The sequence below is a fragment of the Pseudopodoces humilis genome, chromosome 9 (assembly GCF_049639895.1).
Source record: "Pseudopodoces humilis isolate 2021_Gansu_Grassland_sample_001 chromosome 9, ASM4963989v1, whole genome shotgun sequence".
Lineage (NCBI taxonomy): Eukaryota > Metazoa > Chordata > Aves > Passeriformes > Paridae > Pseudopodoces > Pseudopodoces humilis.
The window spans coordinates 18,658,537-18,686,118 of NC_142208.1; the positions used below are offsets into that span (position 1 = coordinate 18,658,537).

Consider the following 27,582-nt stretch of genomic DNA (forward strand, 5'->3'; position numbering starts at 1 on the left):
GCTTTGCTGTTGTGATTTGGGTTTTTTCAGTGAAGTAATACAAATAAAGTGCTGTGTTAATTAAGTAATAAGCCCTGTGATATCGGCTGTTACCAGCAGTAGTTGATGGGTTAGTGAACCACCTGAGGCAATGGTTGCCATCGCACTCTGTGAGCCATATGTTAGCTGCAGTCATGAATGACTGTGGAGCAGTTATTTCTTGTAAACAACAAAGGCCGCTGGATCTCCCTGGCACACTTTTCATGCATAATGAGTTTGCAGTCTGAGTGAATGCTTTGTGGCTGTGTTTGTGTGAGTCGCAGGTAACCAGCAGTTTTGTGAGGATAGTTATTTTCCAAGGCTACTGATATCTGAAACACGCAAAAATTTTTCCGGGTTAGGGTTAGTGGATCCACTAAAAGAAACTGTTAAGCTCCTTCTGTTCTTATTCTTTTGCTTTTATGTTGGTGCATGTTCAGCTGAGCCCATCATTGTCATTTCCCCCAGGTGACTGATCCTGTGGTAGCTAAGGAATTGCTAACTGTGAAATGCTGTTAAGAAAACAGCAGATCTGAGAACTCTATAATCAAGTCAGTGTCAGGCTGCAAAAAAAGAATTCCCATACTTAAGCTCTTTGAAGGGTGCTGCTGCCTTTGGGAGCTATGAAAGCTTCTCAGCATCTTAAAAAGTGAAAAAGCTACATTTATATCTCCAAGTGGACAGTCTGAATACATGACAAGGACATGCAACAACTTGGGTGCACTCTCTGTAAAAAATTGATGTTGGCATACATCCTGTCTCTCAAGTCAAACAGTCAATTTGCACCTGATCACAGAAGGAAGCAGTGGGGGAGCATTGCCTTCAGTAATGGGACTGTACAGGAGAAACCTTATTTCACTTTTTTTTAAGCATATTGAAATCTGATTCTGATAAAAGTTTGTATGTGCTGTGCATATTGTACCAGAATGGAGGAAAAATTAGCTTATCAAACATGTATTGGTTGCTACCTTCTACTTTATCTTGGTCAAGTACCTCCTGGGATTCTTTTCAAGAATTGGTCTCAGCACCACAAAAGAGCAGTAAAAGTTTCCATGTTTAGTGTCTTTATGGGAAAGGCTTTCTAGGACTCCCTGCCCTCTATTGAGATTTTCTTTTGATCAACTCAGCTTCTTTATTACCTTTTATTCTTATACCACTCTTGCATTTAAGCTATCAGATTGACTGTTCCTGACATCTCCCTCTCAAAAGTACTTATAGAGAGCAGGGTCTTTACTCTTCATGGTGTTACTGACTCTCAAGCAGTCATTTAAGCACTACAAGCAGGTAACAATTTCTCAGCATCTCATGTAGTAAGTCTACTTCATAAGCAACTCTTAGAAACACTGAGGTCTTTGGGTCTAGAGCACCACCAAGGTGACTTAGTGTTACAAATTTGTGAAGTTTTGACCTCTCTAGAGATCATTTTGCCTACTTGCTTTGTATTTACCCTGCTGGACTGTAGTTTTAAAAAGCATATTTTTCCAATATTTTTGCTGGCAGTAAGGCCTCTACTGAAAGGAAGGAAAACAGAGACCTACTGTATCTAACTGTAGAAAAGTTGTAAGAGTTCATTGTCTTGCAATCTAAAAGCATAAAGCAATTCTTGATTCTCTTTTTCCCTTTCAGTGCAGTTTTTGCATTCATAGAGAGAGAAAACTCATTAATTCTGATATAAATATATGCAAATAAATTTATTAATATAGGAAATGGGAAAATCAGTTATTGCTTCCTTTATAAATAATACAGGCTTAAGTTTTAAAGATATTACTTTTCCCTAAAATGAATTAGACAGCCAGGGAAAAAATCACATTTTTTCGTGGTGGTAATATCTTTAACCAGATTTGTCGCGCTAACAGCATTTCCTATGTATATATTATTTTTATTTAATACAGGTAATCTTTTTATTACAAATCATATTGTTTCTCAGGAGATTACCACCAGCTCTCATAAAAGCTGCAAAAAAAGATGAAAAAGCATCAATCACCACCAGACACAGCACACTGTGTGCAGATTAAATATACAAAGCCCTTTAATATGCTTCAATGAGATACTTGTTAGCTGTTGATTTATTTATAGTCCTCCTTCTACTCTGTTTTAATTTCAATTTGAATTTGACTCCAAGGGTCCCTGCCTAATAATGATCAAGAGCAAGATGACCTTGTGCATCAGATTAACTCCTGATAGGCTTGCTCATGTGATTAGCCACTTTTTCACTCTATCCCTTGAATGGGTATGGGAAGGCTTCACAATTGCCACTGGTATAAGGAAGAAGGACAAGGAGCTAAAGCAGAACTATGCTGTCATTTAGAGATGAGGCTGGACCAGAAGCTTGACCAGAATTCCCCTTAAGGGAAAGAGGGGTGGGATCTTTCCATCTGGAATATGTGTTAAATTTTGGTGTGAGTCTATCTCAAAAGACAAGTAAGGAATGGCGCTTCAGCACTTGGGGTTTATTGACTACTGTCTTCTGATAATTTATTCATGAAGGAATTTTCTCCCTAAAAAAAGATATGGCAAAAATTACTTCTTGACTTGCAGTTGCCAGACTGAGCAAAGCAGATCTAAAGGAGTTGCAAGCTAAGTGTGCAAGTACTCAGGGGGAGCCAAAAGTGGATCTTACTATTAGAAACCCATGTGGGAACTACTGCTGAGGTTCATCTGATCCATGGGAGTGGGATCCCATCCTCAAATCATGAGTGCTTAAATGTTGTTTACCTGTATAATAGATTGCAAGTCAAAACTGCAGCTGATGGTTACTGTGGAGAAGTACAGCATCCTCCTCGCCTGGCACATGCAACAGTCTACAGGCTAAGAATAAACTGAAGGTTTTGTTTTCCCAAGAGGTTAGCCACAGACAGAACCTCATTGCATCTTATATCTTTAACAGATTGACTCTTGCACCTCTGTGTTTTAGTGTCTTCATTATACAATCCTACTGGTTTGTTCTTTTTGCCTAAGGAAGCAGCTTTAAGGATTGAATGGTTGAGGGTGAGCAATCATTCATACATGTTCACTGTACTGCAAACTATTTAAAGGTACTCATTCTATCTCTGAGTTATGTTCCATGACATATAATCCAAATTAATTAACCCCAATGAGAAATATCTATATTAGCCTGGGAGCACTGCTGCCAGCACTAGAACTAGAACTACAGAACTACAGAACTACTAGAACTACAGAACCTGAGAAGCAATCCAGTTCTGTTACTTTAATGCAGTTAAAAAGTCAGCTTTCCTCTAAAATAGTTTGTTGTTTCTGACAAAGTGGTTCAGGTTATCTCCGAAAACTGATTTTTCTTTGGTTATTTCCATTATTATAAAAAATTTATATGACATTAAATTCTTCCTTACTCCATATAGGGTTCCATATGTAAAGGTAAACCTGAATTTTTGTCGTTCTAATTGGGAACGGTGTAAAGAACGACACAGACTCTCAAGGGAGTCAGAACAGGAGAATTCTTAGTTTATTACTACAGGCCTGTTTTTATAGAGAGATACATGGAAAGTACAGAAAGGAAACTCTTATTGGTTAGCAAATCAACACATCACCATCATTGGTCAGTGGAACAACACCCCCTGACTTTCTCTTGCAAGGAAAACAAGAGGACAGGCAAACAGCACCTGGCAGTTGTTTTCTGTCTTTGAGGATTGTTTTGAAATCCTCCTATGAATTTCCCAGGCTAGCTGTCAGGCAGGACTGAGAGGCCATGGGGCCTGCAGCCTGCTCCAAAGCTAGCATCCACAAATTTTCACAAATGCATACAGAATCTGAAATCCCATTAGGAAATTCTGTAGGAAAAATGGTTTCATTAGAAGGCATATATCCTTCATTCAGTAAGTGACTTTTATTTTAATTTCTCCTTGAGGCCTTACTTCAGAATGATGTCCTGGGATACTAAGGCTGCTTTTTTCTAGTGTTGGACTCTCATTAATCTAAACTTGTTCAAATATTCTTAAGATTTGAGGTAGTTTTTCATCTCCTTCATTACTTACCAGTTCAGCTCAGGTCCCAGAAATTCTTTTTGTCTCCTCTCTGTATGCTCTCCTTCCTTCCCATACAGAATGACAAGTCCCTGCACACTCCTATGCACTGAGCCTTTCCTGTTTTCCTGGATCTAATTAATGTTACTTCTGTGGTAACCTCCCCTTCTCCAAGGAATTTTTTCACAGGAGAATTGCACATAAGATTGTTCACAACTGTTTGGGTCCTTCACAAGTGAATTGGTCCATTGCTTGTAAATCACTCTGGGATTAAATAAAATAATTGTTTTCAGAAGCATTAAAAATAGGCATGGGGATATTCTCAAGCTGCCCATGATGGCTCCTGTTTGCCTCTGTTATTGCAGGCTGCTGAGACTCCAAGCTTTGTGGCCTCTCAACATAGATATCTACAAATCAGGACTAAGGTAGCTCCTAACAAGACCACAGTATATGGAGCTGATCTTGAGTCATCCCGTTATCAATCATGTGATAAGGGGCATTGCAAAATTGGCTAAAATGTTTTTAATTTAAGATTACTCACACTGAAGTCTTTTTTGTCTGTCTCCATTTCACAGGGTGGGAGTTTTGATGTTGCAGACCGAATGTTTCATAGTGTCAAGAGCACGTGGGAATCAGCATCAAGGGACAACATGAGTGACGTTAGGGAGCTCATCCCTGAATTCTTTTATTTGCCAGAGTTCCTAACAAATTCAAATCACTTTGAACTTGGTGAGTTCTAGAAGGGAAATAAGCATTCCTTCCAGCATCCTACCAAAAGGACAGATCCAGATCATATGCTGAGTGTTGGTCTCTGGACTATGTGGATGAGTCTTTCTAACAATGAGATCAATTTTTATTCAAATAACACTACAAGAATACAAGATTCTGAAAACTGAATTATGTCAGAAGAACCAAGTTTCCAGCCCAGGAAGAAACAAGTAGTTCCTATTAATTTCGGGACAAAAGAATTATACGTTTTGTCACACAAAAGTGGAGTTTTATATAAACAATCTAGTTGACTTGCTTTTGAAAGTTTGGCCTGTATTATCACATCTGTAACTATTGAAAATGTATTATTCTTTTGGAGATTTGCCAATTGTTAAATGGTCAAAGGTGGTTTTATTTTTGGTTTTTAATCTGCATGAGATCACAAGGTGTTTAGTTTCAAACCTCCTCACTCTCGTCTTCAAAGGTTCTGCACAACTCACATGAACTTGATATATTTTCCCTGTCCTCAAGAAGCATCACAATCTCCTCTGAATGTACACTGTCTGTAGACCTTTCTGCATCCATGATGAAGGCTCAGAGAGAATCCAGAAAAAACGTTATTCAGAAATAGGCAAGGCAGTTCTGATTCACACTTTACAGGACTTTCACACCATTTGCAATGCAAAGCTGCTTTCTTTAATAGACACTGCTTGGTTAACAATTAAGGCAGAGGAGAAATACTTAAAGAATCAGCCTGAATTTGTGACAGCAAAGGCAACTTAACCCATTGAAATCTAGCTACAATTGTATTTAAGGTATCAGTGAAATGAGGCATGCTAAAAGATAATAGTGTTTATATTTATGTATTTATATATAAGAATAAGGAAAAAAATCTGTTAGAAGTTTGCTAAAAGATAAGAAAGAGTTAGGGCAGTTTCCTCCTGAGAGGAGGCCAAGAAACAAAGCCTGGCTGAAATCAACATGCAGAGACTGACCTGAGTGGAATTGAGCGGGGGTGCCCCAAAAGGCACCAGAATCTTGCCACTAGAGAATACAGGAAGATTTTAAAATAGGCAAAGCCAAGAACCCAAATCTGCTCGCTGCTAAATTGTACGGAAACTTGTGGTCCAGACCTGAACCTCAATTTAGACTTGAATTCATCCAGTTGCACAACACTATGCTCTGAATTAAGAACATATGCTCACCTTCTGAAAGGAATCAGGTTGCAAAGGACTTGAGAAGAAAATCCCTCTCAGTGGCTGCTTTCGTAGGAATATTTGGCAGTTAGGCCCACAGGATTATGTATAAAAAGAAAGTTGTGCAAACACATTTGTCTTGTCTGCATTTGCAATCTGTACTAAAATGGTTTGTGCTGAGGACATGCATATTTTTCCTGTATTAGTGACAATTACTAGAACATCTTCTCACTGCTTTATTACTGGATCAGAAATCCTAGAACACTGGTTCTTCAGTCTTCTCTGGCACTAAGTTTGATGAACCTGAAACTTCATGTGGGAAAATCACCTCAATTTCCTTTGACTTCAGTGTTTTATAAAGTTGTTCCGATTTTCAATATGTCTGATTCTTGTTTTGGATTCTCCCTCTGTAATTCCTGCAGGCTGCATGCAGGATGGAACAGTGCTCGGAGATGTGCAGCTTCCTCCTTGGGCAGATGGGGACCCCCATAAATTCATTCTCCTGCACAGACAGGTCAGTGACTATAAAGATTTGTGACAAAATGCTACCTGGGTCCCACTGAAAATGAAGCTCTGAAGGCCAGAGTCAGAAATGAAAATGCTGGATCCAAATGCATCCTGCCTTTGTGAAGTTTGTGTTGGTTCTGAACTTTGCATGTCTGCTTCTCTGCCTAACAATTCACCTTGAATCAAGGCAAACTTTCCTGACCAAATGTGGATTACACATACGTTTGTGGCATGAACACATCTCAGCCCACAAGTGTCAGAGAACATAATATAGTGCACAGGAATTTATATGCATACAGGTCCATGTTGTTGCTAACAATCTTATTTAAATTATTTATTTCCATCTCTGAGTCATGTCAGAACTGAAGTTTGTGGGTTTTTTATTTTTGGGGGTTGGGATGGGGGAAACCTAATGTAATTTTCTGCCCTTAATGGAGTCAGCCTTGGCAGTTTGAAAGCAAATAGCTCTAAGGTCCCGAGACTTACTGCAATTAGTGCTATCTATTAATAGTTAGAAAGTCTTCCATGTGATGTAATCTGCTACATAAAAGTGAATGCGAGTGCAATTCTGTATGAAGATTGTTGCATTGAACTCAGACTTCGCAGCATAATATCTTGATGCAGGTCAGTCTAGTGCTCCTGCACTATCCCATCTGATTTCCTCAGGTGAACTGCATGTGTGAGTGCACACAGACTGTTGCTGTGATGCTTTGTACAGCTGTGATGAATATATGTGTTATATAGTATTGGTGGGGCTAAACAAACAGCCCAGGATTTTCAAGGCATTGCATTATCCTGGTTTGTTGCTTCAGTTTTTGCCTCAGTGGATTCTTCTCACCTCTCCTCTGCGGGTCCTGCCCTTGGGATTTCAACTTTCTCTCTCAATAATCACTTTATAGGTGATCATATCCAAACTGTGGATACAACCATCTTTTCTATTTTGGTATCTCCAAATAAGCCTCTCCTCAGCTGACCTCTCCAAATGCTGGCTTAAATCCTCTGATCTCCTTACTACCCTAACTACTACTTCTTCTTTAGAACAAAACCAGGGTCATACTCTTATTTTGTAAATACTTTTCTTCACTGTTCTCTGAACCATTAACAGCAACCACAATGTTTCCACTAAGTTGCCATGACTTTCATGGAATCATAAAATGTTTTGGGTTGCAAGGGGCCTTAAAGATCTCCTAGTTCCAGCCCCTCTCCCATGGGCAAGGACACCTTTCACTAGACCAGGTTGTTCAAAGCCTTCTCCAACCTGATCCTGAATATTTTCAGGAATGGGGCTTCCACAATTTTCTCTGGGAAACCTGTTCTAAATTCTAAGCACCCTCACAGTGGGCAATCCCTTCCTAATATCTAATGTAAATCTGCCCTCTCTGTTTAAAGCCATTCCCCCTTTCCCTGTCACTACATTCCCCTGTAAAAAGTTCCTCGGACTTTCTTGTAGGTCTCCCCTTAGGTACTGGAAGGTTCCTGATGCCTCAAATTCTTTGGCCTGTGAATGACTGAATATGAGAGAGAGCCAGTTCAACTCTGGTTTCATTCACACACACTCAGGTTACTCCTGTGAGTGAACATGGATATGATGTGAGCCTGTGCTTGCCTACTTTTGATTTGTGCAGTAATACTGCCTTTGTTTGTTTTGTTCTTTTTTTTTGACTGTTGCTTATATAGTGTGACTGTTGATTAGGTAGTGAGATTTTGCATCTTTTCATAGAAGAGATTAAGAGGCTCTCTTTAGTTTCTATTTTGAATTTATGACTTGAACACTTCACTTTAAATCTGTGTCAGAACAATAATGCTAAAAAATATTTAAAGGAAGTTAAATTTCTATCTCTCTGCTTTACCTATTTTGAAATGGGTAACTCTTGTTATGAAATTTTGTATTCAGCCATTTTGAAAATGCGGTCATCTACCAGAGCTTTTTTGCCAGAGAACTTAAATGGAGGTTAAAAGCCATGTTCACAATGCTTAATTTCCTGTGCATACTCAATAATAGGCATTACTGAGACAGACATCTCTGAATCTGTAGAGAGTGACTTAGAGGCTCAGAGCTCTGTTCACACTGAAAGATGATGGAAGGGAAGAGAGATCTGAGCTTTTGTCAGTGCCCATAACCACGTGACGATACAGTTACTAGGAGGAAGGAGATCCTCATCTAAGTTTTGTGTGCACTGTAAACTTGCTGCTGGAAGTGCAGTCCTTGCTAAAATGAAGAGCTGAGTCCAGTGAATCTAGTTGAATCGAGTCCTGTCTCCTACCTATTGCAAATTGGTTTTGGCCATTGAGGTCAAATATGCAACAGTTCCCTCATATTCCTCAGTGGCTCCATGGAAGGCATGGAGGTTTTGGAGTTGTCTGGTTCCTTTCACTGCTCTTCTTGTGGTCTTTCTGAAGTGTTCAGTCTTTGTTTTCCAGTTACCCAAATATGGGAAAGGCAACACTGTCCTTCCCTACCAGCTGTGCTGCAGACAAAAAGCCACGTGTGACTCTAAGATGCTGTGACTTTACACTGATGCTTTTTAAAGAAAAACATAGGGAGACATCCTGTCTATTCTATTGTGGTTTGTTTGGAGTGTAAACTACTGAGCTTCTTACTGCTTGTGTAATGGTGAACACTCCACAGGCGCTTGGATACAATGGGGAAATCTGCTTTTGCCTTCTGCTTTAGAGTAATGGTGCTGTTTGGAAATGAAACTGCAGTCATCCCTGCATAGCATGGATTTGCTGGCACTGTAGAATGATCTCAGATTGTGTTAACTAGATTCATTTTGGAGGAAATTAAAGAAAAGCCACACTTCAGTTTGTGTGCTCCCAATGCTGGTAGCATTCAGCCTGCAGGAGCTGCATTTAGTTGGAAGTAAAGCCTCCAGAGTGCATTTAATGTGGATGCTGGGTGCTCTCTACCATTTGTCTACAGAACTGCTTCCACTGGGCTGCACTATTTACTAACATTGGCACAGCTGATAAATTAATTTAAATATCAAATAGGAACAGCTTAACAAATGAAAGATCGTGTTTATAGACTTGTGTTCTTAATAATTTGCTAGACATGATCAGATTTCCTGTACAGTCAGTGCAATATTATCTCCTCAATCATAGCTGATACTAGTACTACACAGGGGAGTGCAAGGAATCTTAGTTAACCTGCCTGAAGTGAAGAGTCAGAGATCTTGAATTCTGAAAAATGAGGGTTCTGTGTCCTGTGAAATCATCCACAAGGCTGAAGGTACTAATTACTGGAATTTTGGCCATTTTTAGGAGGCTTTGCAATGAGTTTAGTACACAAAACAGATGGAGGTTGACACTGTTCTGAGGTTTCACTATTGCTTTCAACAACATGAGAGCAAAGCATTGTTCTTGACATAAAACTCTGAACAGCTTCCTGTTTCATGCTTAATGAGTTAGGAAACTAGTAAACTAAATAAATGTACTTACTTCCTCCCTAAAGCACAAGTTCTCCCTCCCTGGCTGGGCTTGCCATAGTGCTCAGTGAAATACTGAGAGGCTGCACAATTACAGCTGTGCTAGTTACTTTGTTTTGCTTTGGCAGGAATGCCAGTCAAAATTTACAGTTTGCAATTCATGGACTAACTGCTTTTATTAATAAGAATGATTTCTGAGTCTGTTCAGGGACAGATTGCACACTGTGCTTGTTCTGTGAGCTGCCCTGTGATCATTATTATAGCTGTGGGCAGGGTCATTTACACCAGCTGCACTGGGCATCTCTCTGCTCTGTGAAATGAGCCATTGTTCTGGATCCCATTAGTTTGTTTATTTCTGCTGTGCTTTGGGTGGGCTGGTCTGCTTGGAAGACCTTTCAGTGAACATCAGGGATTACTCAGTCAAATGATTCAGAGATAGAAAACTGCTTTTAATAATGCTTGACACTGCTGCTTGAATCACTGGGCAAGGCTTTTTGGGAATGCACAAAAATTTGGTGAGGCAGGTGATGGTAGGAGGAGTAATATTTAGTGAAACCTCATGGGTTAGACTGGCTAGCCTAGTGGTGGGCACAGGTTCAGCTTGAAGGTGTGTCCCCTGCTTACGAACATTCTGTCTGGGTCCTCCAAGCACAAGTTTTCCTCTGTGATTGCATTGAGCTTTCTTTGGAGCCCACATTTATGTGGTTATATTACCTTGTAGCATCTCTTGTAGTCATCTCCAATAGAAATTGTTCATTCTGGTCCTATTAATCCATGTGCCAATCACTGTGGGTGCCAAGATCTGTGGAATGCTTTCATATAGCTTTGTGGAACCTACCTCTGTTGTGTCTGAGGATATTGCTCTTGGTGTCTGTTAAGTCAAACATGTGGCACTCTGTCCTGTTTCCTGTGGGGGTCCAATTTAGTCTCTTCTAGTGTTTTTTGAGGATGTGCTGAGAATGGTGGTACTGGAGGAACTGAAAGTGCAGTGGTTGACTTGTAGAGAATTCATCTCCAGCAAGGATTGGAAAGCAGTAATGCATTTCTAATAGATACAGTCTGGTGAACTAAGTCACTTTGTTTTGGTTTCAGGCACTGGAAAGTGACTATGTCAGTGCACACCTTCATCACTGGATAGACCTTATTTTTGGCCACAAGCAGCATGGCTCAGCTGCAGTGGAGGCAGTTAACACCTATCACCCTTACTTCTACGGAGACAAGATGGACCTCAACAACGTTAAGGATCCTCTGATTAAGAGCACTATCCTAGGATTTATCAGCAACTTTGGACAGATACCAAAGCAGGTACCACTGTATCATGAGAGTAGGGAACATAATAATGTTGACTTTACAGTATAAGGTCATAATACCTTACATAATCTTGACCTTACAGTGTTTTAATTGGAAACCAGTAATAGTAACTTAAATCAGAAACATCTTCTGGTTTAAATCTGCTGAAAGATGAGCTATAGGCTTTTCCAGATTCTGTAATACATCAGTATGCACTCCCACTTTCTCACCACACTGCTCCTGCTGTATGCCATAGAGCTGCAGTATCAGCTCTGGGTTCTGCTCCTTCAGTACAGTCACACAGGTCATCACTAGTCTGGGGATGGGTATAGTCAACTAAAACTCTGCTCTAAGTCTCACCTGTGCTTTTCTTTCTTGTCCAGAATTGCTGGGATTAGCTTTCTGTCTCTCTGAGGGAGGGAGGTGGTCTGGTGAAAACATAGTATGAGAAAGATTTTATTTTAATTAAGAGGTTCATGTATGGTGGTCCTGGAGTCTGTGATTAAGAACTTAAACAGGTATTTCTCCTGCATGGTCTTGCAAATAAAGAATTATTTTTCAATTACATTCCTTCTGTTCTAGCTCTTCACAAAACCACATCCATCTAGGAATGCTCAAGGGAAAAGTTCAGCAGGAAGAGAGACTGGGCTGTTCCTTCACTCAAGTGGAATTCTTCCTCCTTTTGTGAGCAGTCTGCAAAATCTGAAGCTCTCACCAGTTACCATAAAAGGTGCTGTGGGGGCTGTGTTCCATTTTCTGAGCTAACAAATACACAATTAATAGACAGGATGAATCTGGATTTTCAAGATCACAGAAGTAGTCAGCTTTGTATGAGTTGGTTCAACCAAGAGCCCTTCTGCCAATTGTGATTTTTGTATCTTTGTGCTAGGAGTGGGCACTGAAAACTTCAAACTTCTACTGTGGAGTTTGGAGCAATTTTTTTTTCTAAGATGTCACCCTCTCCACATGGATTTATGCAGTCCACTGGAGAGGAGTGTTTCCACTATTGTGTGTGGAATCTCAGTTCCAGAGTGGATTTCTGTCTGTGGGCCTGGCCGCAGCACTGAGCCCAGATGTGAAACTTGCCAGCCTCACCACACAAGCTGTGCAAGGAGAAAACTTAACATAAGTGCTGTAAACCAAACAGAATTAAATATTTCCGCTGTCTTTCCAGACTATCCCAAGGGAGCTATTGGGCACATTGTTCATACAGAGAAAGGCATTCTGGCTGTAGAAAAAAATAAAATTATGATTCCTCCTCTTTGGAGCAAAACATTCTGCTGGGGATTTGAGGACTTCACCTGCTCCTTTGGCAACTATGGATCTGAGAAGGTAAATAAGGAAAACTCTAATAATTCAAGAAATTAATGATATGTTGTGGTCTTTGACTGGTTTGGGCACCCATTTCAGAGGCTGTTGGAGAGCTGATTTCAGATGACACCTTACAGACCTTTCTCACAGTCAAGCTTCTTGAGGAGTCTCAAGTTGGATATCCAAGATGATATAAAATTATTTTACACTGCTAAAAAACATGGCATTTGCCTCTAAATTATCTCAAGTTTTCCATCCAGTGATTGTGTTGTCCATAGGTTGTAAGGACAACACAAGGTCTCCTGGTCACTTATTAGAAATTTCATTGTGCAGAAATTTCTGCTGGAATAAAGGCAGAACCATCTGTTAATTCCCCTCTGGCTCCAGCATAGTCCAGTGCATTCATTCAAAATAATGAAGTTAATACTGTTACTTCTTTGCTGTTAAAAACAAATGGTCTGTATCATCACACTGCTTGTTAGGGCACTTGACAGATCTAGTTTCTTCCTCTGCCATAAACACACTGATTTTTGGGTGTATTTGGGACACTGTTATGCAAAGAATTCTGAGTTAGCTTAGGTATCAGAATAGCATAGCACATAATTCAGCAAGATACTGACTTGGATATTTGTGCAAGTGGCATTCATTATGTTTTTACAGACATACCCAAAGTCAATGGAAATGAAAAAGCCATGAGATATATTTTAATTTCTGCTCCCTGTCTAATAAAATCAATGCTTAGCAATTCATAGTGTTGCTGCAGGCATCAATTATTCAGTTTGTCACTTCGAAACTCAGGGTGACACTGAGCATAGTGAGCGTGATTACACAGTCATTATGAGTAATAGTTGGGAGTCCAACTTGAATTTTCTCTGAGTCAACAGTGCTGGCAGACATGAGCTTATAAGAAACTTTAGTCTTTGTTGTAAGTAGGTAAAGATTTGTTCTGTCTGTGGTAGGGGTTTCGTAGCTGTGCTATCCGGCTCCATCAGAATCATTGGCACCAGTGTGTTGTCCCAGGTGTGTGGGGAAGAGCTAATGCAGAATGTGCAGGAGGATGCTTGTGCTGTAATTGTAGCAGTGTGTAATAGACCTGACACTGCTTTAGACTGATTTGGGTGCTGCCAACAGAGCACAGAATGGAACTTAGTGCTTTGTCTTTTGGCTTTTCAGTACAAATAAGGGAGTGTTTCAGGGCTTGGCAGTAACTCTGTTAGCAGTAGCCATCACAACCTGAGACTTCTTTTTAATCTACATGGAACGTTTGCCTTCTGTTACAATATGGTGGCAGAATGAGCTTTCTGAAGTTGTGTAGGAAGTGTGGCATAAAAGGAATTGGGGCCAAGATTTCCTAAGACGTAAGACTGAGCTTTGTTCAGCATTCCTGTTTGGCCCCTGGCAGGTGGCACAGCTTCATGCAGCCACAGCCTGTGCATGTCCATATGTTCACAGCTGTGCTCACATAGAGACTGGTTATGAAGAGCTTTTCTTTCTTAGATTTAAAAAATGAAAGGTAAGTTTTGAAAGTGGAATCTGTCATTTGGTAATAGTAAATACATGGTATCACCAGATGAGCATTTGACTTAAAGATGCTTTCATGTACAGAATGTGACTACATTTGAGTGCATGGCAGACTGGGGAAAGTGCCTCTGTGCAGTGTGTCCTTCAGCAACTACCATAATCACATCTGGAACAAGCTCAGTGGTGTGTGTCTGGGAATTCACCCTGGTCAAGGATAAAGTGAAATGCCTAAACCTGAGACAGGTAAGTAATGCGGCTCTTCTGCTATGGAAACATAATGAAACCCAGAAGATAAGGTTTTTAGCTAGAAGGTTTTTAGCTCTCAACCTTTGTTGAATAAGAAAGCAGGAAAAATGCAGTAATAAGCAGTATCGTGTGGCAACCTGTATCAGGGCAGGACCTGATAATATTCCTTATACCAACTCAGCTCATAGCTGAGTACCACTTGGTGGATTTTTTCCCTTTAGCAGAATTTTCAGAGTTCATCATGATAAAAGAAATGATGAAGATAAGGCATATTCTCCTCTCTTGAAGTGCAGCCCTTGGGTTATTTTCAAAACCAAATATCACCTGAAGATGCTTATAATTTGTTCTGGGCTGCTACAGCAATGGACAGGATCTGTAGAACATCATGCAAACTTAGCTGGTGGCTCAGCCAGGCAAAGTTCTTGATTCTTTTTTCTCAGCCTGAATTCAGAACGTGAAAGGTTTATCTGTCACTGCGTGAGGGAGGATGCATCCAATAAGAATGCTATGGTTTTTGTCCTCGTTATCCAAAGCCCTTTAGTGGTTGTTGATTTAGAGCTCATCTATAGTCATCGAACACCTGTATCCATGCTATTTCATTTACAAAATTGAATTTGTGTGGTACAGCTATGTTGAGTTCTCAGCTTTACAAGTAGAACTAGAGTACACCACTATCCTATCTGAAAGGTAGCATGGGGCCCCTCTTCCTTAAAGAAATTAAGAGACTTGATTAAAAAATTCTGCTACTTTTAGGCAGACAAAGGGTTCCTTGATCACCAAGATCTCCAAGTGTTAGAAGCTTCTTTTGTTTGTTTGTTCTGGAGGGGTATTCAGGTGATATTTCAGTGTTCTTCATACCTTAAGCCAGAACTTAAGGTATGAAGGTATTTTATCTGTCCTTAAATGAAGTGAAAACTTCATTGTCTGCTGGGATGCCAGAGAAGTATTTAGATCTTCATTTATCAGAAATTTCTGTTGGAATTTCTATTGAAATTAACAGGGGAAAGTGTTTTAGATCAGCCTCTCTTTTGAGTTTTATGATGTTTAATGCTGTAGAGGACAGAAATACAAAAAAAGATCTGATGACTGTTTAATCCAGCTGGTGATTATTCCAAAGGAGGATATGAACACAGAAATGGAAGAAGTTGCAGTAGAAAAAAGCATAATAATTTTCGTAATAATAATTTTCATCAGCATCTAAACAATACCTGTCAGGGGGTCAGTCTTGAGTTTCAAACAACCAAGAAGGCTGTCTTTTATCTGCATTATAACGTCTTTAACAATCCAAAATCAGCTTTGCTGATGTGTTCCACTATGATTAATTCAGTATTACCCAAAATCCACAAAGTGGTATGAGATCATGCAATAACAAATTCTGTATTTTTTCCTTTACATTGCTAGTGGAGGCTTTTTTTCTTTTAATGACTGTCTGGAATGGATGTTAACTTGAACTATGGTTCTAAATGTCTTTCAGTGAATTACTTTCTGCTTTCATGTAATTCACTGTTTCATGGTGGCTTTTTTTTCTGCTGAACAAAAAAATTTCCTGAGAGTGAGCTTTGCTTAAGAGTAGCTTATGTGCTATAAAGGGGATGCTATTCACTTACCAGCTGTCTCATGGGACTGACACATTCTGGTTTGGAATGTAGGAAAGTACAGGAACTGTATTTCTGCAGAAAAAGTAGCTTTTGCCTCTCTAGCGGGATCTGCTTCCATATTTTTGCAGAACAGTAAAGACTGAGCGTAATTGCCTCAGTATTGATCCATTAAATTTACTAGCAGAGGGATCTGTGTGATCCAGTCTTCAGAATTTCTAGGCCAAATGAAATACTTGAGCAAGGTGTGCTCTCTGCCTCACAGACCTCTCAGGAAGGTATGGAGCATATCTGTCAAGTGTCTGTGTCCTTGTCAGCCAGTTAAGTTGAGTGGTCAAACTTGGTTTAGGTTTTCATGGACTTAACATTTCTTCAGTGAAGCTGGCCTTCTTTTGTCTTTTGATATTTGTTAAAATACCTTGGAGACAGGCCTTCAGATCTTTATGCAAATATGCTGCAAGATATTTCCCATTAAGGAAAAATCGGTCAGTCTTTGCAGAGTGATAACGAAAAGATGTAGGGAGACAAAAGTTTGAGACATTTTTGCATGAATGTGCATTGAGACTGCTGGGTTGAAGCTGATACTGTAATTATGTGCAGGTCTATCCCTCTCTTCCACACTCAGCTTGTATTTAAAGTGTTTTACTGCCAAGTAGGATCTTCATGGGTTAAAAAAGAAGAGAAAAAATGTTTTAGTGAAACTTAGTTTAGCTTGGCTTGATTTGGCAGTTTGGATGCCTTCACACTGGATATGTTTTCTTTTATGCTTTGGAGAAAGGAGAGGAAATTTTTGAGCCCTTTGAACCTGCCTTGTCCCAGCTTTTTTTGCAGCAGTCTTGTGCAGTTCTCAAGTATGGGCACTTGATTATGCCCAGTCCTTCGTAAAAACGATGTTCCTCAGCCAGTCCAAAGCTATCACTGAGCCTTCTTTTCCATGCTTAGATGAGAGCATTTCTGACTTCTGAAAACCACAGTTAGAGACCTAATTTTGTGCCAGTATTTACAGTCGACAGTTCTTGTGAATGGAATAAGTCCCAAGCTGAAAGTCATCCCTTGCAGTTGAGGGTCACCTTCAGTAATTCAGAGCCTGCTGCAGCTCAGGTTCTTCATTTGTGGATTAGTGTTTGCTGTTGTCCTGGTGACCTTGGCACGTAGCAGCACACGTTAGCCAGCAAAATTTCAGTCTTATGGTCCCATGCTGGAAAAGAGGATGAGGTGTGTCCATAAAAGCCATCTGGTACATGTGTCTCCCCTGCTTCTAGCTAAACTGAGATAGAAGCTAGAAATGTGCTAATAATGCCATGGAAAGAAAGCCAGCAAGTAATATAAATTTCCTTTGAAAACCAAAAGATTGAACTTGCGGGTCTGATTTTTCACAGTAAGTTAGCTAAAAAATGAACCTTGAAAGGCTTTTTAGGAAAGCTGTTAAGGACTTTTTCTCTGTTGCCCTGATAAAATTTATAGGTTTTGCTGCCATTTACTGTGGTTATGCAGGAAGAAGCGTACACTGCTGTCACTTGAGAGCACTGCATAAGACAATAGTTAGCAACATATATCAATCTGTGCCTTCTATCTGTGCAGTTAAATTGCCTGAAACATGTTACTTTTTTAAGGAAACTGTTTAAATAAAGCTAAGTTTAACTGGGCACTCCTTATGTCTCTGAACCTATAAAAAAACAACAACAACAAAAAAGAACGTTGTGTAATGATGAAAGAGAAAAGAATGCCTACGTGGCTTTAAAGCAAGAATTCTCCATAAATGCTGTCTCCTCTTAACCAGTATTAGAAGTGCATTAGTACTTGTTCATATACACAGAAAGATAAGACCGAGAAGGTTACTGAAATACATCTTGATAAATTGTAGTTCAAAAAGTTTTTTAAATATTAAGAAATTTCCAAGCATAAATTCTAGTTAAAAATGCATGGACTGAAGTGAAAAAAATTTTTTTTTTTTTTTTTTTTTTCTTGATGAGCATAAAGCACTGTCCTAGAGTCTGGAGAGTAGGCCGAGGACCCTGAATCACTCTGTGATTTGGGCAAGTCATATAATCTCTTGGACCCTCAGCTTTCCTCAGCTATGATTTGAGGACAAGAACATTTCTCTGTAATATCCTTTGGTACTTCCTCCTCATTCCCTCTTCAATTCTCCAGAGAATGACTAGGTTGCTTGTTCTTACTAAGCAAATGAGGTAGGACCGTGAGTCTCTAGTAAATCATCAAGCATCTGCTGTGGTTTATTGGTTGTTTTTTCCCCACCAGGCTTTGTATGGACACACTCAAGCAGTGACCTGCCTTGCTGCATCTGTACCCTACAGCATCTTTGTGAGTGGATCCGATGACAGAACCTGCATCATCTGGGACCTGAACCAGCTGACATTTATGAACCAGCTTCCTGCCCACGAGGAAAGCCTTGGTTCTGTTGCCGTCAACAATTCAACAGTAAGATCTTCATTTATCATCTTTCTCCTGATGCATCCATGAACATTTCATGATAATCTAATGGGTGCTTTTCCCAACATAAAAAACATCCTGAGAGTCTGATACATTGATTTTTTTTTTCTTTCTACAGAGATTGCTAATAGTGTTCTTAATGATGAGAGGCAAGCACTAAAAGCAACATCTTAGACTGAGTAGCTAAGTAGAAGCATCTATGGATAGATAGATAGCAGGATTAAACAACTTTTAGTTTATGGAGCATGAAGTATTACCCTAGTGCTTCCTGTATTTGGCTCACTCATAACCTTGTTGCCCCTGTTATTTCATTAATTTCTTCTGACATTCATGCAGCAGAGACACGTTAGACTACAGTCTGCCAGCTCAGCTGACAACTGCATTACACTTTTCAGTGATAATGCTGGCTTTCTCCTTTCCTTTCTACTCCCAGGTGTGGGGAGAGCTCCTGATAGCAGTGGGTATAAATCTGTTGAGGTCTGTGCCTGGCCAGAATTGCATGCATGTTGATAGGAAAATATTCTGTATTGGATTTTAGTATAAACACTCTGGATGAGATTTTTTTTTTCTCCCAACCTTTTACCTCCCAAAAATCTTGCTTTCATATTTATTTTTTCTGTCTGCTAATATACTAGAACAGGGTTTCAGCTGCTCATGCAATTCAAGGTTAAATCCAGTCCTGGATATTGTACAAAAGCAAAATTGAGTTCATAGCAGTAAGAAGCCGGGCAGATAGTCTCTACTTAGTCTGTGTCAAAACAGTCATCTCATATCAGAGCTTTATTAACCATGCAGTCTGATGGGTTTCAGTTTAAGGGTGGGATTTAAGTTTTCTGTTCAGTGCCAGCTCAGCCCCCAGTCCTAGCAGGCCTGGTCAGTGTGAGGTGGCCAGTGGCCTCAGCAAGGCCAGTTCAGAATACCTTGGTGGTCCCTATGAAGTGAGCTGAAGCAGTGCCAAGCATTCAGAAATGAGGGGGTGGGCTGGCACAGAGCTGCTCAAGATCCCAAGGGGACAGAGTCCTCTCTGTTCTGTACCAGCCAGTACAGCAGCCTTTTCAGTCAGTATCTGCTCTCCTGAACTGTTCAAAAATGAGACAATCTGTGCCAGGAACAGTCTGGTGACTGATCCAAATGACTGATCTCCACTTTATCAGAGTGCAAATGGTTAAGCTGTTTGGATAATAGTATATATAAAGGTTCATTTAATAGAGGAAAAACCTTAGAAAAGTATGACTGAAGCTTCAAGGAAAAAAAAAAAGGTCCATTTCTTGTGGATGAAAAAATTCTTTTTTATGTTTGCAATACAGAGCACTTAATTCTGAAATGCAATTTTTGTTTAATGCTTCTTAATATATTTATGTAAACTACATGAAAATAGAAACAAAGTGTTTGCATTGTGCTATGGTGTATTGATTGACACAAAATTGCATGATTGGTAGCAAGGGTTTTTTCCTGAAAAATTCAGCATGGTTCAAAGCAAAGTTTTGAAGGAAAAGGAAAGAAAAAGGAAAAAAAAAATCTGTAGAATAAGAACCATATACAGCCCTTCATTACGTGATTATTGGAGTTGCTTGAGCATCTAGAAGTTCCATCTATAGATCCAAACCTCATGGTATTTGTGTAGTGTAGACACAAAATAAGAGCTGTCCCAAAAAGTTCATACACTAAGGAGGATTGTAAAAGCTTGCTGTAACTAATTATTGCAGTTAGTTTTAAATTCCTGATTCAGACCTGAAAGGCACTGTAGATCATTGCCAAATGCCTGGATATCATGTACTCTCATGCAGATAAAGTAGCTGAAATTTAATCTCTTGAATTACTGGCAGCTCTGTTTTGAACATGCTATCATTTTTTATCTCCAGAATTCTGCCCAGCAGTGTGAAGAGGCCCTGGCCCCACATGAGGCAGGGGTGTGAAGTAAGGTGTTAGTTGACTTAAACCAGATGCATGCTGCTAATTTAAGGGCACACTGTCCTTTCTCAGAATCAGATGACTTTGCTGACGAGGTTCTATTTAGCTGATTCTTAGAATGGATCAAGAGTAGAAAAGTTATGTAGAATTTAAATTAATAACTTGATCAAAATACACTTTTGATTGGATCACTTACAATTGCAGCTTTAATTCTTGGTTCTGTGTGTTTCCCTAAAGACTCACTTGTGTATTTGCTCCTTATAAGCAGTCTCTGGTAAGGCTGCACCTGCATGGAATGGAGGGGAGAGGTGCTGTGCAAAGGATGTTTTCTGCATCACAAGTGCAGGTCACTGGATGCAGAGCTGGTCATTGGTCAGATGCAGAAAACGGTGTAGAAATGTGATGACAGTGAGCTCCCTGTGAGGGGCAGAGGAGGATTGTGAAATCACCAAAGGCTTCACAGCTAAGCAGGTGAACACCACGTCCTTGTTTCAGACTGCTTATTTGTAAAACTTATAAGAGCACTTGTCCTAGCCCAGAACTTGTGCTAGGCACTGCTTGTGCACAGCCCCTGTCCCTGACAGTAGCTAGGTCAGTCTCTCAGTCTGCTTTTTTAATAAAAGCCTGCATTTTATTGAAAACAGAAAGGGAACATTTCATTTAATATTTTCATTTTAAAATGTGAAAAAAAACTTGTTTCTTCAATATCTTGCTAAATCTGAGACAGTTGTTTCAGGTTTCTATGATGTAAAAATGTCATAATTTTTCATAGGAAAAAAAAAAAAATTTACTTTGTCTGATTTGTATCATTTGCCCAGAAGAAAAAAAAAAAATGGTCAGAATTTGAATCAGAGCAATTCAGCAATTTCTAATCACCATTTAAAAGTTATGAGGAGGATGAGTGTGGGACTTTGAGACATTGCCTCTTGCTCTGTTACAGGGTGACATTATCTCCTGTGCGGGATCCTACCTGTACCTGTGGACAGTCAATGGCCAGCTTCTTGCAAGCATCAGCACTGCCTGCAGCCCCAGCTGCCACATTGTTTGCTGCTGCTTTGCTGAAGTGATGGACTGGGACACACGCAGCATCATCATCACAGGAAGCACAGATGGAGTGGTGAGGGTAGGTGGATAGGAGAGAGGAAAAGGAATCCTGATTCACTGTAGACCGGAGCTGGAGTTATTTTATTCTAAATGGAGGGAGGGGCAGAGCTACTAAAAGTCCATGCCACTTTCTTAACAGTGCAGCAGAGGGCAGAAAATTAAAATCAGAGTAAAATATTTCCTTCCTATCAACTTTAATCCTCCTGGAAGGAGGAATTCTTGCCATTCGGGGAGAATTTTTAAAATGTGCTGTCCATTCTGGGGTGATTCTGAAAGTAAAAATTCCTCAGAAATGTGAGAGTTCACAGCTCAGAATATTAAGTCCTACTTTTCTCATGAGTAGAAATTCACTGCTGATTCTGCCTCCAATATGGTGGGTGAACGTCCTGGGTTACTGGGATTTTTGATAGTGTGTCAGCCTTGCAACCCCACCTGCATACATTCCTGCAGTGTGACACCTGCAGCTTAGTGACAGAGAGGGGGACAACTGCCACATTCTGTTCTGTGTTAGAAGTCCAATTCCCACCCCTTGCTGGGAAGTAGGAGCTGAATTCTTCTCTCTTTGTTACAATCCTCGCTTTTCCCATTTTTACCCCCTCACTGGCACAGCTGTGGAAGACCTCATACAGCAATGCCCCAGAGCAAAGTGCTGGACCGAGAGTGCAGAGTGGTGTGACAGAAGAGCCGGGCAGCACAGGTATGACCACAGGGTGGGCTGTGAACTGCAGTGTTACCCAGTGCTGCAAGCCTTGTTTGGCTGTGAGCAAGAAGAGGGGGTGTGAGCACAGTGCCGTGAAGGGGGAGATGGTGTGGGCAACTGGTGCAATCTTACTGTGACCAGCAACAGTGGTGGGTGGCAAGTGTCCCACCTTGGAGACAGCACACCTGAGCCAGCCATCTGATGGGCACACCTGGAAGCTGACCAGAAGCTGAAGGCTTTTTCACAGGCTCTCCTGTGAGTTCTGTAAACCTCAGAAGACCATCGGCCTTTCTGCATGAACCTATGAAACCAGTGGCTGGAAATAGTCCTGGCTCCAGAAAGTCCACTGCCTTGGCACCTCTGCTGATGGCCTGTACTAAAGTATCCTGGCATCACATCAGAGTGGGCAGTGCCAGATCCTGCTCTGGCATGGAACAGAGAAGTTTGTTGTCTTTGCCACCTTAAAAGAAGTCAGAGGTCCTTCAAACTCCAGTAGCAGGCCCTAGTGCTTGGAGCTGTTTATTCAAGGCTGTGTGCAGCTGAAGCTGATACCATGGAGTTCTCACAGAGCTGAGGTTAATAAGATCATGGGACTGTGGTGCTGACTGGTACTAAAAACAACTCAGGCTCACTTCTCTGTTCTAACAAATACAGGAGCTGAAACCTGTCAGAAAGCTTTAAAGGCACATCCTAAATAGCTCAGCTTTCTTCTTTTCCCAGCGCTTTTCTAAGAGAAAGGAACTGTGGTGTTATTATGTATAATTTACTCCACTTATTTGCTGTGGTCCTCATTACAGACATTCTCTATTACTTCAATTTTAGGCACACAATTTGCATAAATGTAGAGCTATAGATGTAACATCTGCAAAAAAAAAAAAAAGATATTGTACAGTAATTGGGCATTACCACAGAGATCTTCAGAAGTGCTGTTCATGGAACTTGGCATCAAAATTACTTAGATTGCTACGTGAAATATTTCCAGTATGCCTCTGTATGTTTAATGGCCTAACCAGATGCTTATCAAACCTTTTGTCATGCCTCAGAGTAGCCAGAGCCAGATGGCTAGGGAAGGTGTAAGAACACCTGAGACGCCACATGTGAGATAGTCTGGCTGTGGTAACTTCATATTTTTTTTGTTCTCTTCTCTGATCAAAGATTGCTTTGTCAATAAGTCAAAGCAAAAGACTTAAAATTCTTTCCAAACTCCCAGTGGTATTCTGTAGTCATTTTGTGGATTCTCTTTATCTATAAAAAAATGTCCTTTGATTTAAGAATTTCTGAAGTTCTTGTCTATAACTTCCTATGGCAGGTCTTTCCAGGCATAATTGCATATGAATGTTTTGAACAGACTGATATTTTAGCTATTTCTAAAATGTGTATCTTAAGCAGTTTTCTAAATGAGGACTTAAAAGCCATCCATGGGAGCACAGCAGAACACTCTTGTGTTTTTTTCCAAGAGCACCATAAAAGATTTGTGCCCACCCCAGGTACCTGCTGATGTGTAGACAGCACCTGTTTGCACATGAACATAAGGCTGTATGTTTTCAGATGCATATGGGAAGAGTATTCTTTAATAAAGGGTTGAGAGCTGTAATCAAAGCAGGGTCATACTCCCTTAACCTATTCAGATGACTTCAGAATTATTTCAAATGACCAAATATTCCCTCATCTCGTTCTGTGCATTAAAGAAAATAAAATTAATACAAAACACAGTCATTAAAAAGACCAGAGTACCTGTGATTGAGTTATGTTGTTAGGGGTGTGTGTGTATGTGAAATGTCCACAGCATTTAATTATTGGTTCTGTTATGAGCAGATTTAGATAAGTTGATAATACCAGGGCTTTATGTAATTTCTTTTTACTAGGCAATTATGGGCTGTATTATATCCTGGCAGCAAAGTATTGTGGGGCATCTTATTAAGCACAGAGCCAGTGAAAACTGATGAACAATTTTGCTGAACTAGGCATGCAATTTAGAAAGCAATAATACACAAATCCAATTTAGCACACAATTGATACAGCCGCACGTCAGCACATGTAACTATCATAGCCACAAATTAAATTGGGATGGGCCTATTTTGCTACAGCACAGGCCAAGATTAAATATATTTGTTCTCAACTTAACAACTTGCTGACCGTAAATAATAACAATCCCATCCATGCTGCCCCCCTAGACACTTTCTAAATATTTATTTTTAAACCACACAACAGGTAACAAGTGTGGAAATCAGCTTGTTCTCTGCCGGGAACTGAATCCCAGCGTTGCCCTGACTGGCAAGGCGAGCAGGACGAGCCCGGCGGTGACGGCGCTGGCCGTGTCCAGGTAGGGCCATTGTCGGTGCTGCCCAGCATGGGGGTACTGGGGCTGGGCTTCTGCTGTTTGTTCAGTTTGGGGCATTTGAGAGCTCAGCCAAACATCTTGTAGCCAAAAACAGCCCCTGAGGGAGCTGGCCTTGCTAGGTGCATTAATGAAGGAGATTGGGGGAGTCATTGGATGGGTAAGCCAGGATCAATAGCAGGTCTTGGTCAGAATAGTTGTAGAACTCTGTACACCATCCCTGCAACATGGAAATAACTCCTGTCTTAGGAGTTGCTGGAGATAGTACCTGCTTAAAATGTGAACGGGAAGTTTTTGGCCAAAGGACAATTTTGTTGTTCAACTGCTCTCAGTTTGCACAGCCAGCAGTATTTTAGTTTACTCAAGCCCCTCCTGCAGTCATCTGGCTGTAGTATTTGTTGTTATCTCCTACTCCAGGATGTTACGATGTACTGTAAAACAGTTACTGTCTCTTTCTCTGAAAGTGTTAAAATTTTGACGTTTGGTAGAATGGTAAAGCTGCATTCTGCATGCTCAGCTTTAGAGCAGTTAGTGTGATGTTGATGTGCATTGAAAGGGGGAACATTTGGGGTGAGGGTTAGTTTCACTAGTGTTGGTGGCACTGCATGCAGCAGGAATTTCATTGGCTGAAGCCAGGACATTGTGAAATTGTGAATCTGGACAGCAGATTATTTAATATCCACAGAATCTCAGAGAAGGGTAAGAGCTGCTGATTTAGTTGTCCCCAACTCACCCACTGAACTCCAGGAAATTTTGGACCCAATTCTATGTTCAGCCTTTGAAGTATCAAACTTTTTCATTTGTATCAAAATCTTTGTCTTTTTCTTTCTTTCTCAAGAAATTCCTCCAAGATCCTAGTTGGTGATGACTGGGGAAGACTCTGCTGCTGGACTGTGGATGGGTAGGAAGAAATAGCCAAGATTTCTTGTTTTTTTCAACCTTTTGGATGGAGAGAAAATTTACCCTTCAGAGCATGAGAGAATCAGAGAAACTGGAAGCCTCTTGTTGGGGACTGAATCTTAAGGGAGTTGGTCTGACCCTGCAGTCAAGCACAATTAAATTAGACAATGGACCCCAAAGTTGTGAGGGAAACTGACAAATATGCACATAGACAATGAGATTTTTGTAGTATTTGTCTTGAGAAAACCTTTGTATTTAAAATGTTATTTTAGATACAGAATTTGACATAATACATTGTATTTCACAAATATTATTTAGCAAATAAAACTGCCTTGATTATTCCAAGGAGCAGTGTAGCTTAATAATAACATATTGTATTTTTACTATCATGAGATAAAAAATAGTTTGGCTTCAAACAGGTGAGTATGTTCCAGTATTTTTATTCTTCTCTGACATGCAAAAATATTAATATCTACATTAATAGTCATCCCTCCTCCTTGAATGTGCATAAAAATGTATGCATGCCTTTTGAAAAGCTATTTTGCTTGCAAAGTGAAGTTTGGAATTCCCAGCCTGATGCTGGTGTCTTTATCCAGCCCCACTGTGAAATATGTGTTATCGTGCAATGTTTCCTATCTCTGACTTTTTTTTATAATAAGGCAGGCAAAATGTATGGAATAGGTGAGGAGAAAGAGCTGATATATTCAATATATCATTTTCCTTCTTTTCTCTCTTCTTTCTAACTCTGTCCTAATACTTTCTGGAAGTTCAGTATAACAGACATACTTCAGGATTTACCCCCACAATCTCCCTTTATGGTAAAAGTGAGTATTTGTAGTAAATGAAGGCTGAGACTATAATATAATAAATTCAAGTGCCATTTTTGTCCCTAGTGGAGATGGAAAAACTGAAAAATCAGCCTCTTTAACATTTTAGCATAACTGAAAAGAACTAAACTGATAACTCCCTCTCCCTTCTGCTCCTTCTTGACCTGGTGAAGATATTCAATATCTTCCCTCACATACAGAAGGGCTGAGCAGCATCCTGAGCACACACAGAGGATCAGAGATGTGCCATGAAGAGCACAAAGCACATTATGGACATGAAGGCTCTTTCGTTCATACCACCAAACACATCTTTGAGCAGGCAGTTCCCTGATTTCCAGTGCATTGAGATTGGGTAGCACTGCAGGAGTGAAGCCCCATGTGTGCTGCGTATGAGGAACTGCTGTATGCCAAACTCTTGGTGACAGAGACTTGCTAGCATCATTAGAAAGAATCTGGAGTAGAACACAGTTTTTTTTTTACCAGACTTCTTTTAATTACATGATCAACTTTCTTCTTCCTATAGGACTCTGCTTAGCTAATGACTCTTCTTTTGAATTATGTTGCTGAATGAGCAAATCCTCCTGTAGTGAACAGCCTCCTTTCCTACAGAGTGCTGAGACATGTTCCCACCATAACCTCCCCAGAATTCGGTCTGATCTCCATAGTGAGTGAGGTAATTGCCTGTGGAAAATGCAGTAATAAGATGTAAGCTCATGATGCAGGCATACAAGAATGTCTGCATTACATCTACAGAGATGACCTGCCTGGTCTTCCTTTCTGACCTCCAAGGGTATGATTTGATGAGTCAAATACTAATCTTCCTGTGCTCAGGGAAACATACACTGACAGCAGGCCAAGACACGCCAATATTCAAATCAAACTATGGAGCAAAGGTGAACTGTACCTATCTTTATTTTTCCCGAGGACTGGGGAAAGGTCAATTGTCAACAAAAGTATATTGCTTCTTTCCTCTTCCTTTGGCACATTACTTAGAAATATGCTATGATTTGGATATCTGGACAGCAAAACTTGGATTCCTGTCAACTGCAAATACACTTTTACTGAACCATGGTGAAGGTGATTAAGAGCTGTGAAAGAAGGTCACTACCTGTGTTTTCATTTACCTGGTAAGCACCCTGAATAGCTTGCAAATTGCCTCCTCCTTCAGCCTTTTCATGCAGCCTGTCTTTGCCAAGAGCAGATGCTCCCTGTTCTAGAGCTGGAAGTGGCACTCACTCTGCAGCCTGGGTAGCTGCACTAATTGGCTCCAATACTCTAGACATCAACCTGGCTTTGTTTGGAAAGAGGCCAGCTGTAGGTTGGCCATGCATGGATTTGACAGGCTCATCTCCTTGTGCCTAACATAATTTCTCTCAAATCTTCAATAGTTGCTTCAGCAACATCTGTTTTGAATCACAGAGAACAGGTCCAGAGTGTGCAAGTGTGAATGGAAGTCAGCACGTTAAACGTTTTCTCAAGTCAAGCTTCTTCTCATCTTCAAGGAGCTGTAATTTGGGAGAATATAAAGGGACAGATGAATAGAAGTGGGTT

The 27,582-nt window shown here is 40.3% G+C and overlaps 1 protein-coding gene across 1 annotated transcript in view; it reads left to right on the plus strand.

The window, feature by feature from the left end:
* The window catches only part of WDFY4 (WDFY family member 4), a 121,756-nt gene extending 96,218 nt beyond the window's left edge, over nucleotides 1–25,538 (plus strand). The window contains exons 52-62 of the mRNA XM_014250371.2: nucleotides 4,574–4,727; nucleotides 6,325–6,416; nucleotides 10,930–11,142; nucleotides 11,710–11,857; nucleotides 12,302–12,459; nucleotides 14,044–14,202; nucleotides 18,060–18,239; nucleotides 21,103–21,285; nucleotides 21,876–21,963; nucleotides 24,178–24,289; nucleotides 25,143–25,538. Of these exons, the coding sequence (XP_014105846.2) occupies nucleotides 4,574–4,727; nucleotides 6,325–6,416; nucleotides 10,930–11,142; nucleotides 11,710–11,857; nucleotides 12,302–12,459; nucleotides 14,044–14,202; nucleotides 18,060–18,239; nucleotides 21,103–21,285; nucleotides 21,876–21,963; nucleotides 24,178–24,289; nucleotides 25,143–25,209 (1,554 nt within the window). The 3' untranslated portion in view covers nucleotides 25,210–25,538. The remainder of the gene's footprint in view (nucleotides 1–4,573; nucleotides 4,728–6,324; nucleotides 6,417–10,929; nucleotides 11,143–11,709; nucleotides 11,858–12,301; nucleotides 12,460–14,043; nucleotides 14,203–18,059; nucleotides 18,240–21,102; nucleotides 21,286–21,875; nucleotides 21,964–24,177; nucleotides 24,290–25,142) is intronic.
* Nucleotides 25,539–27,582: the final 2,044 nt, after the last annotated feature.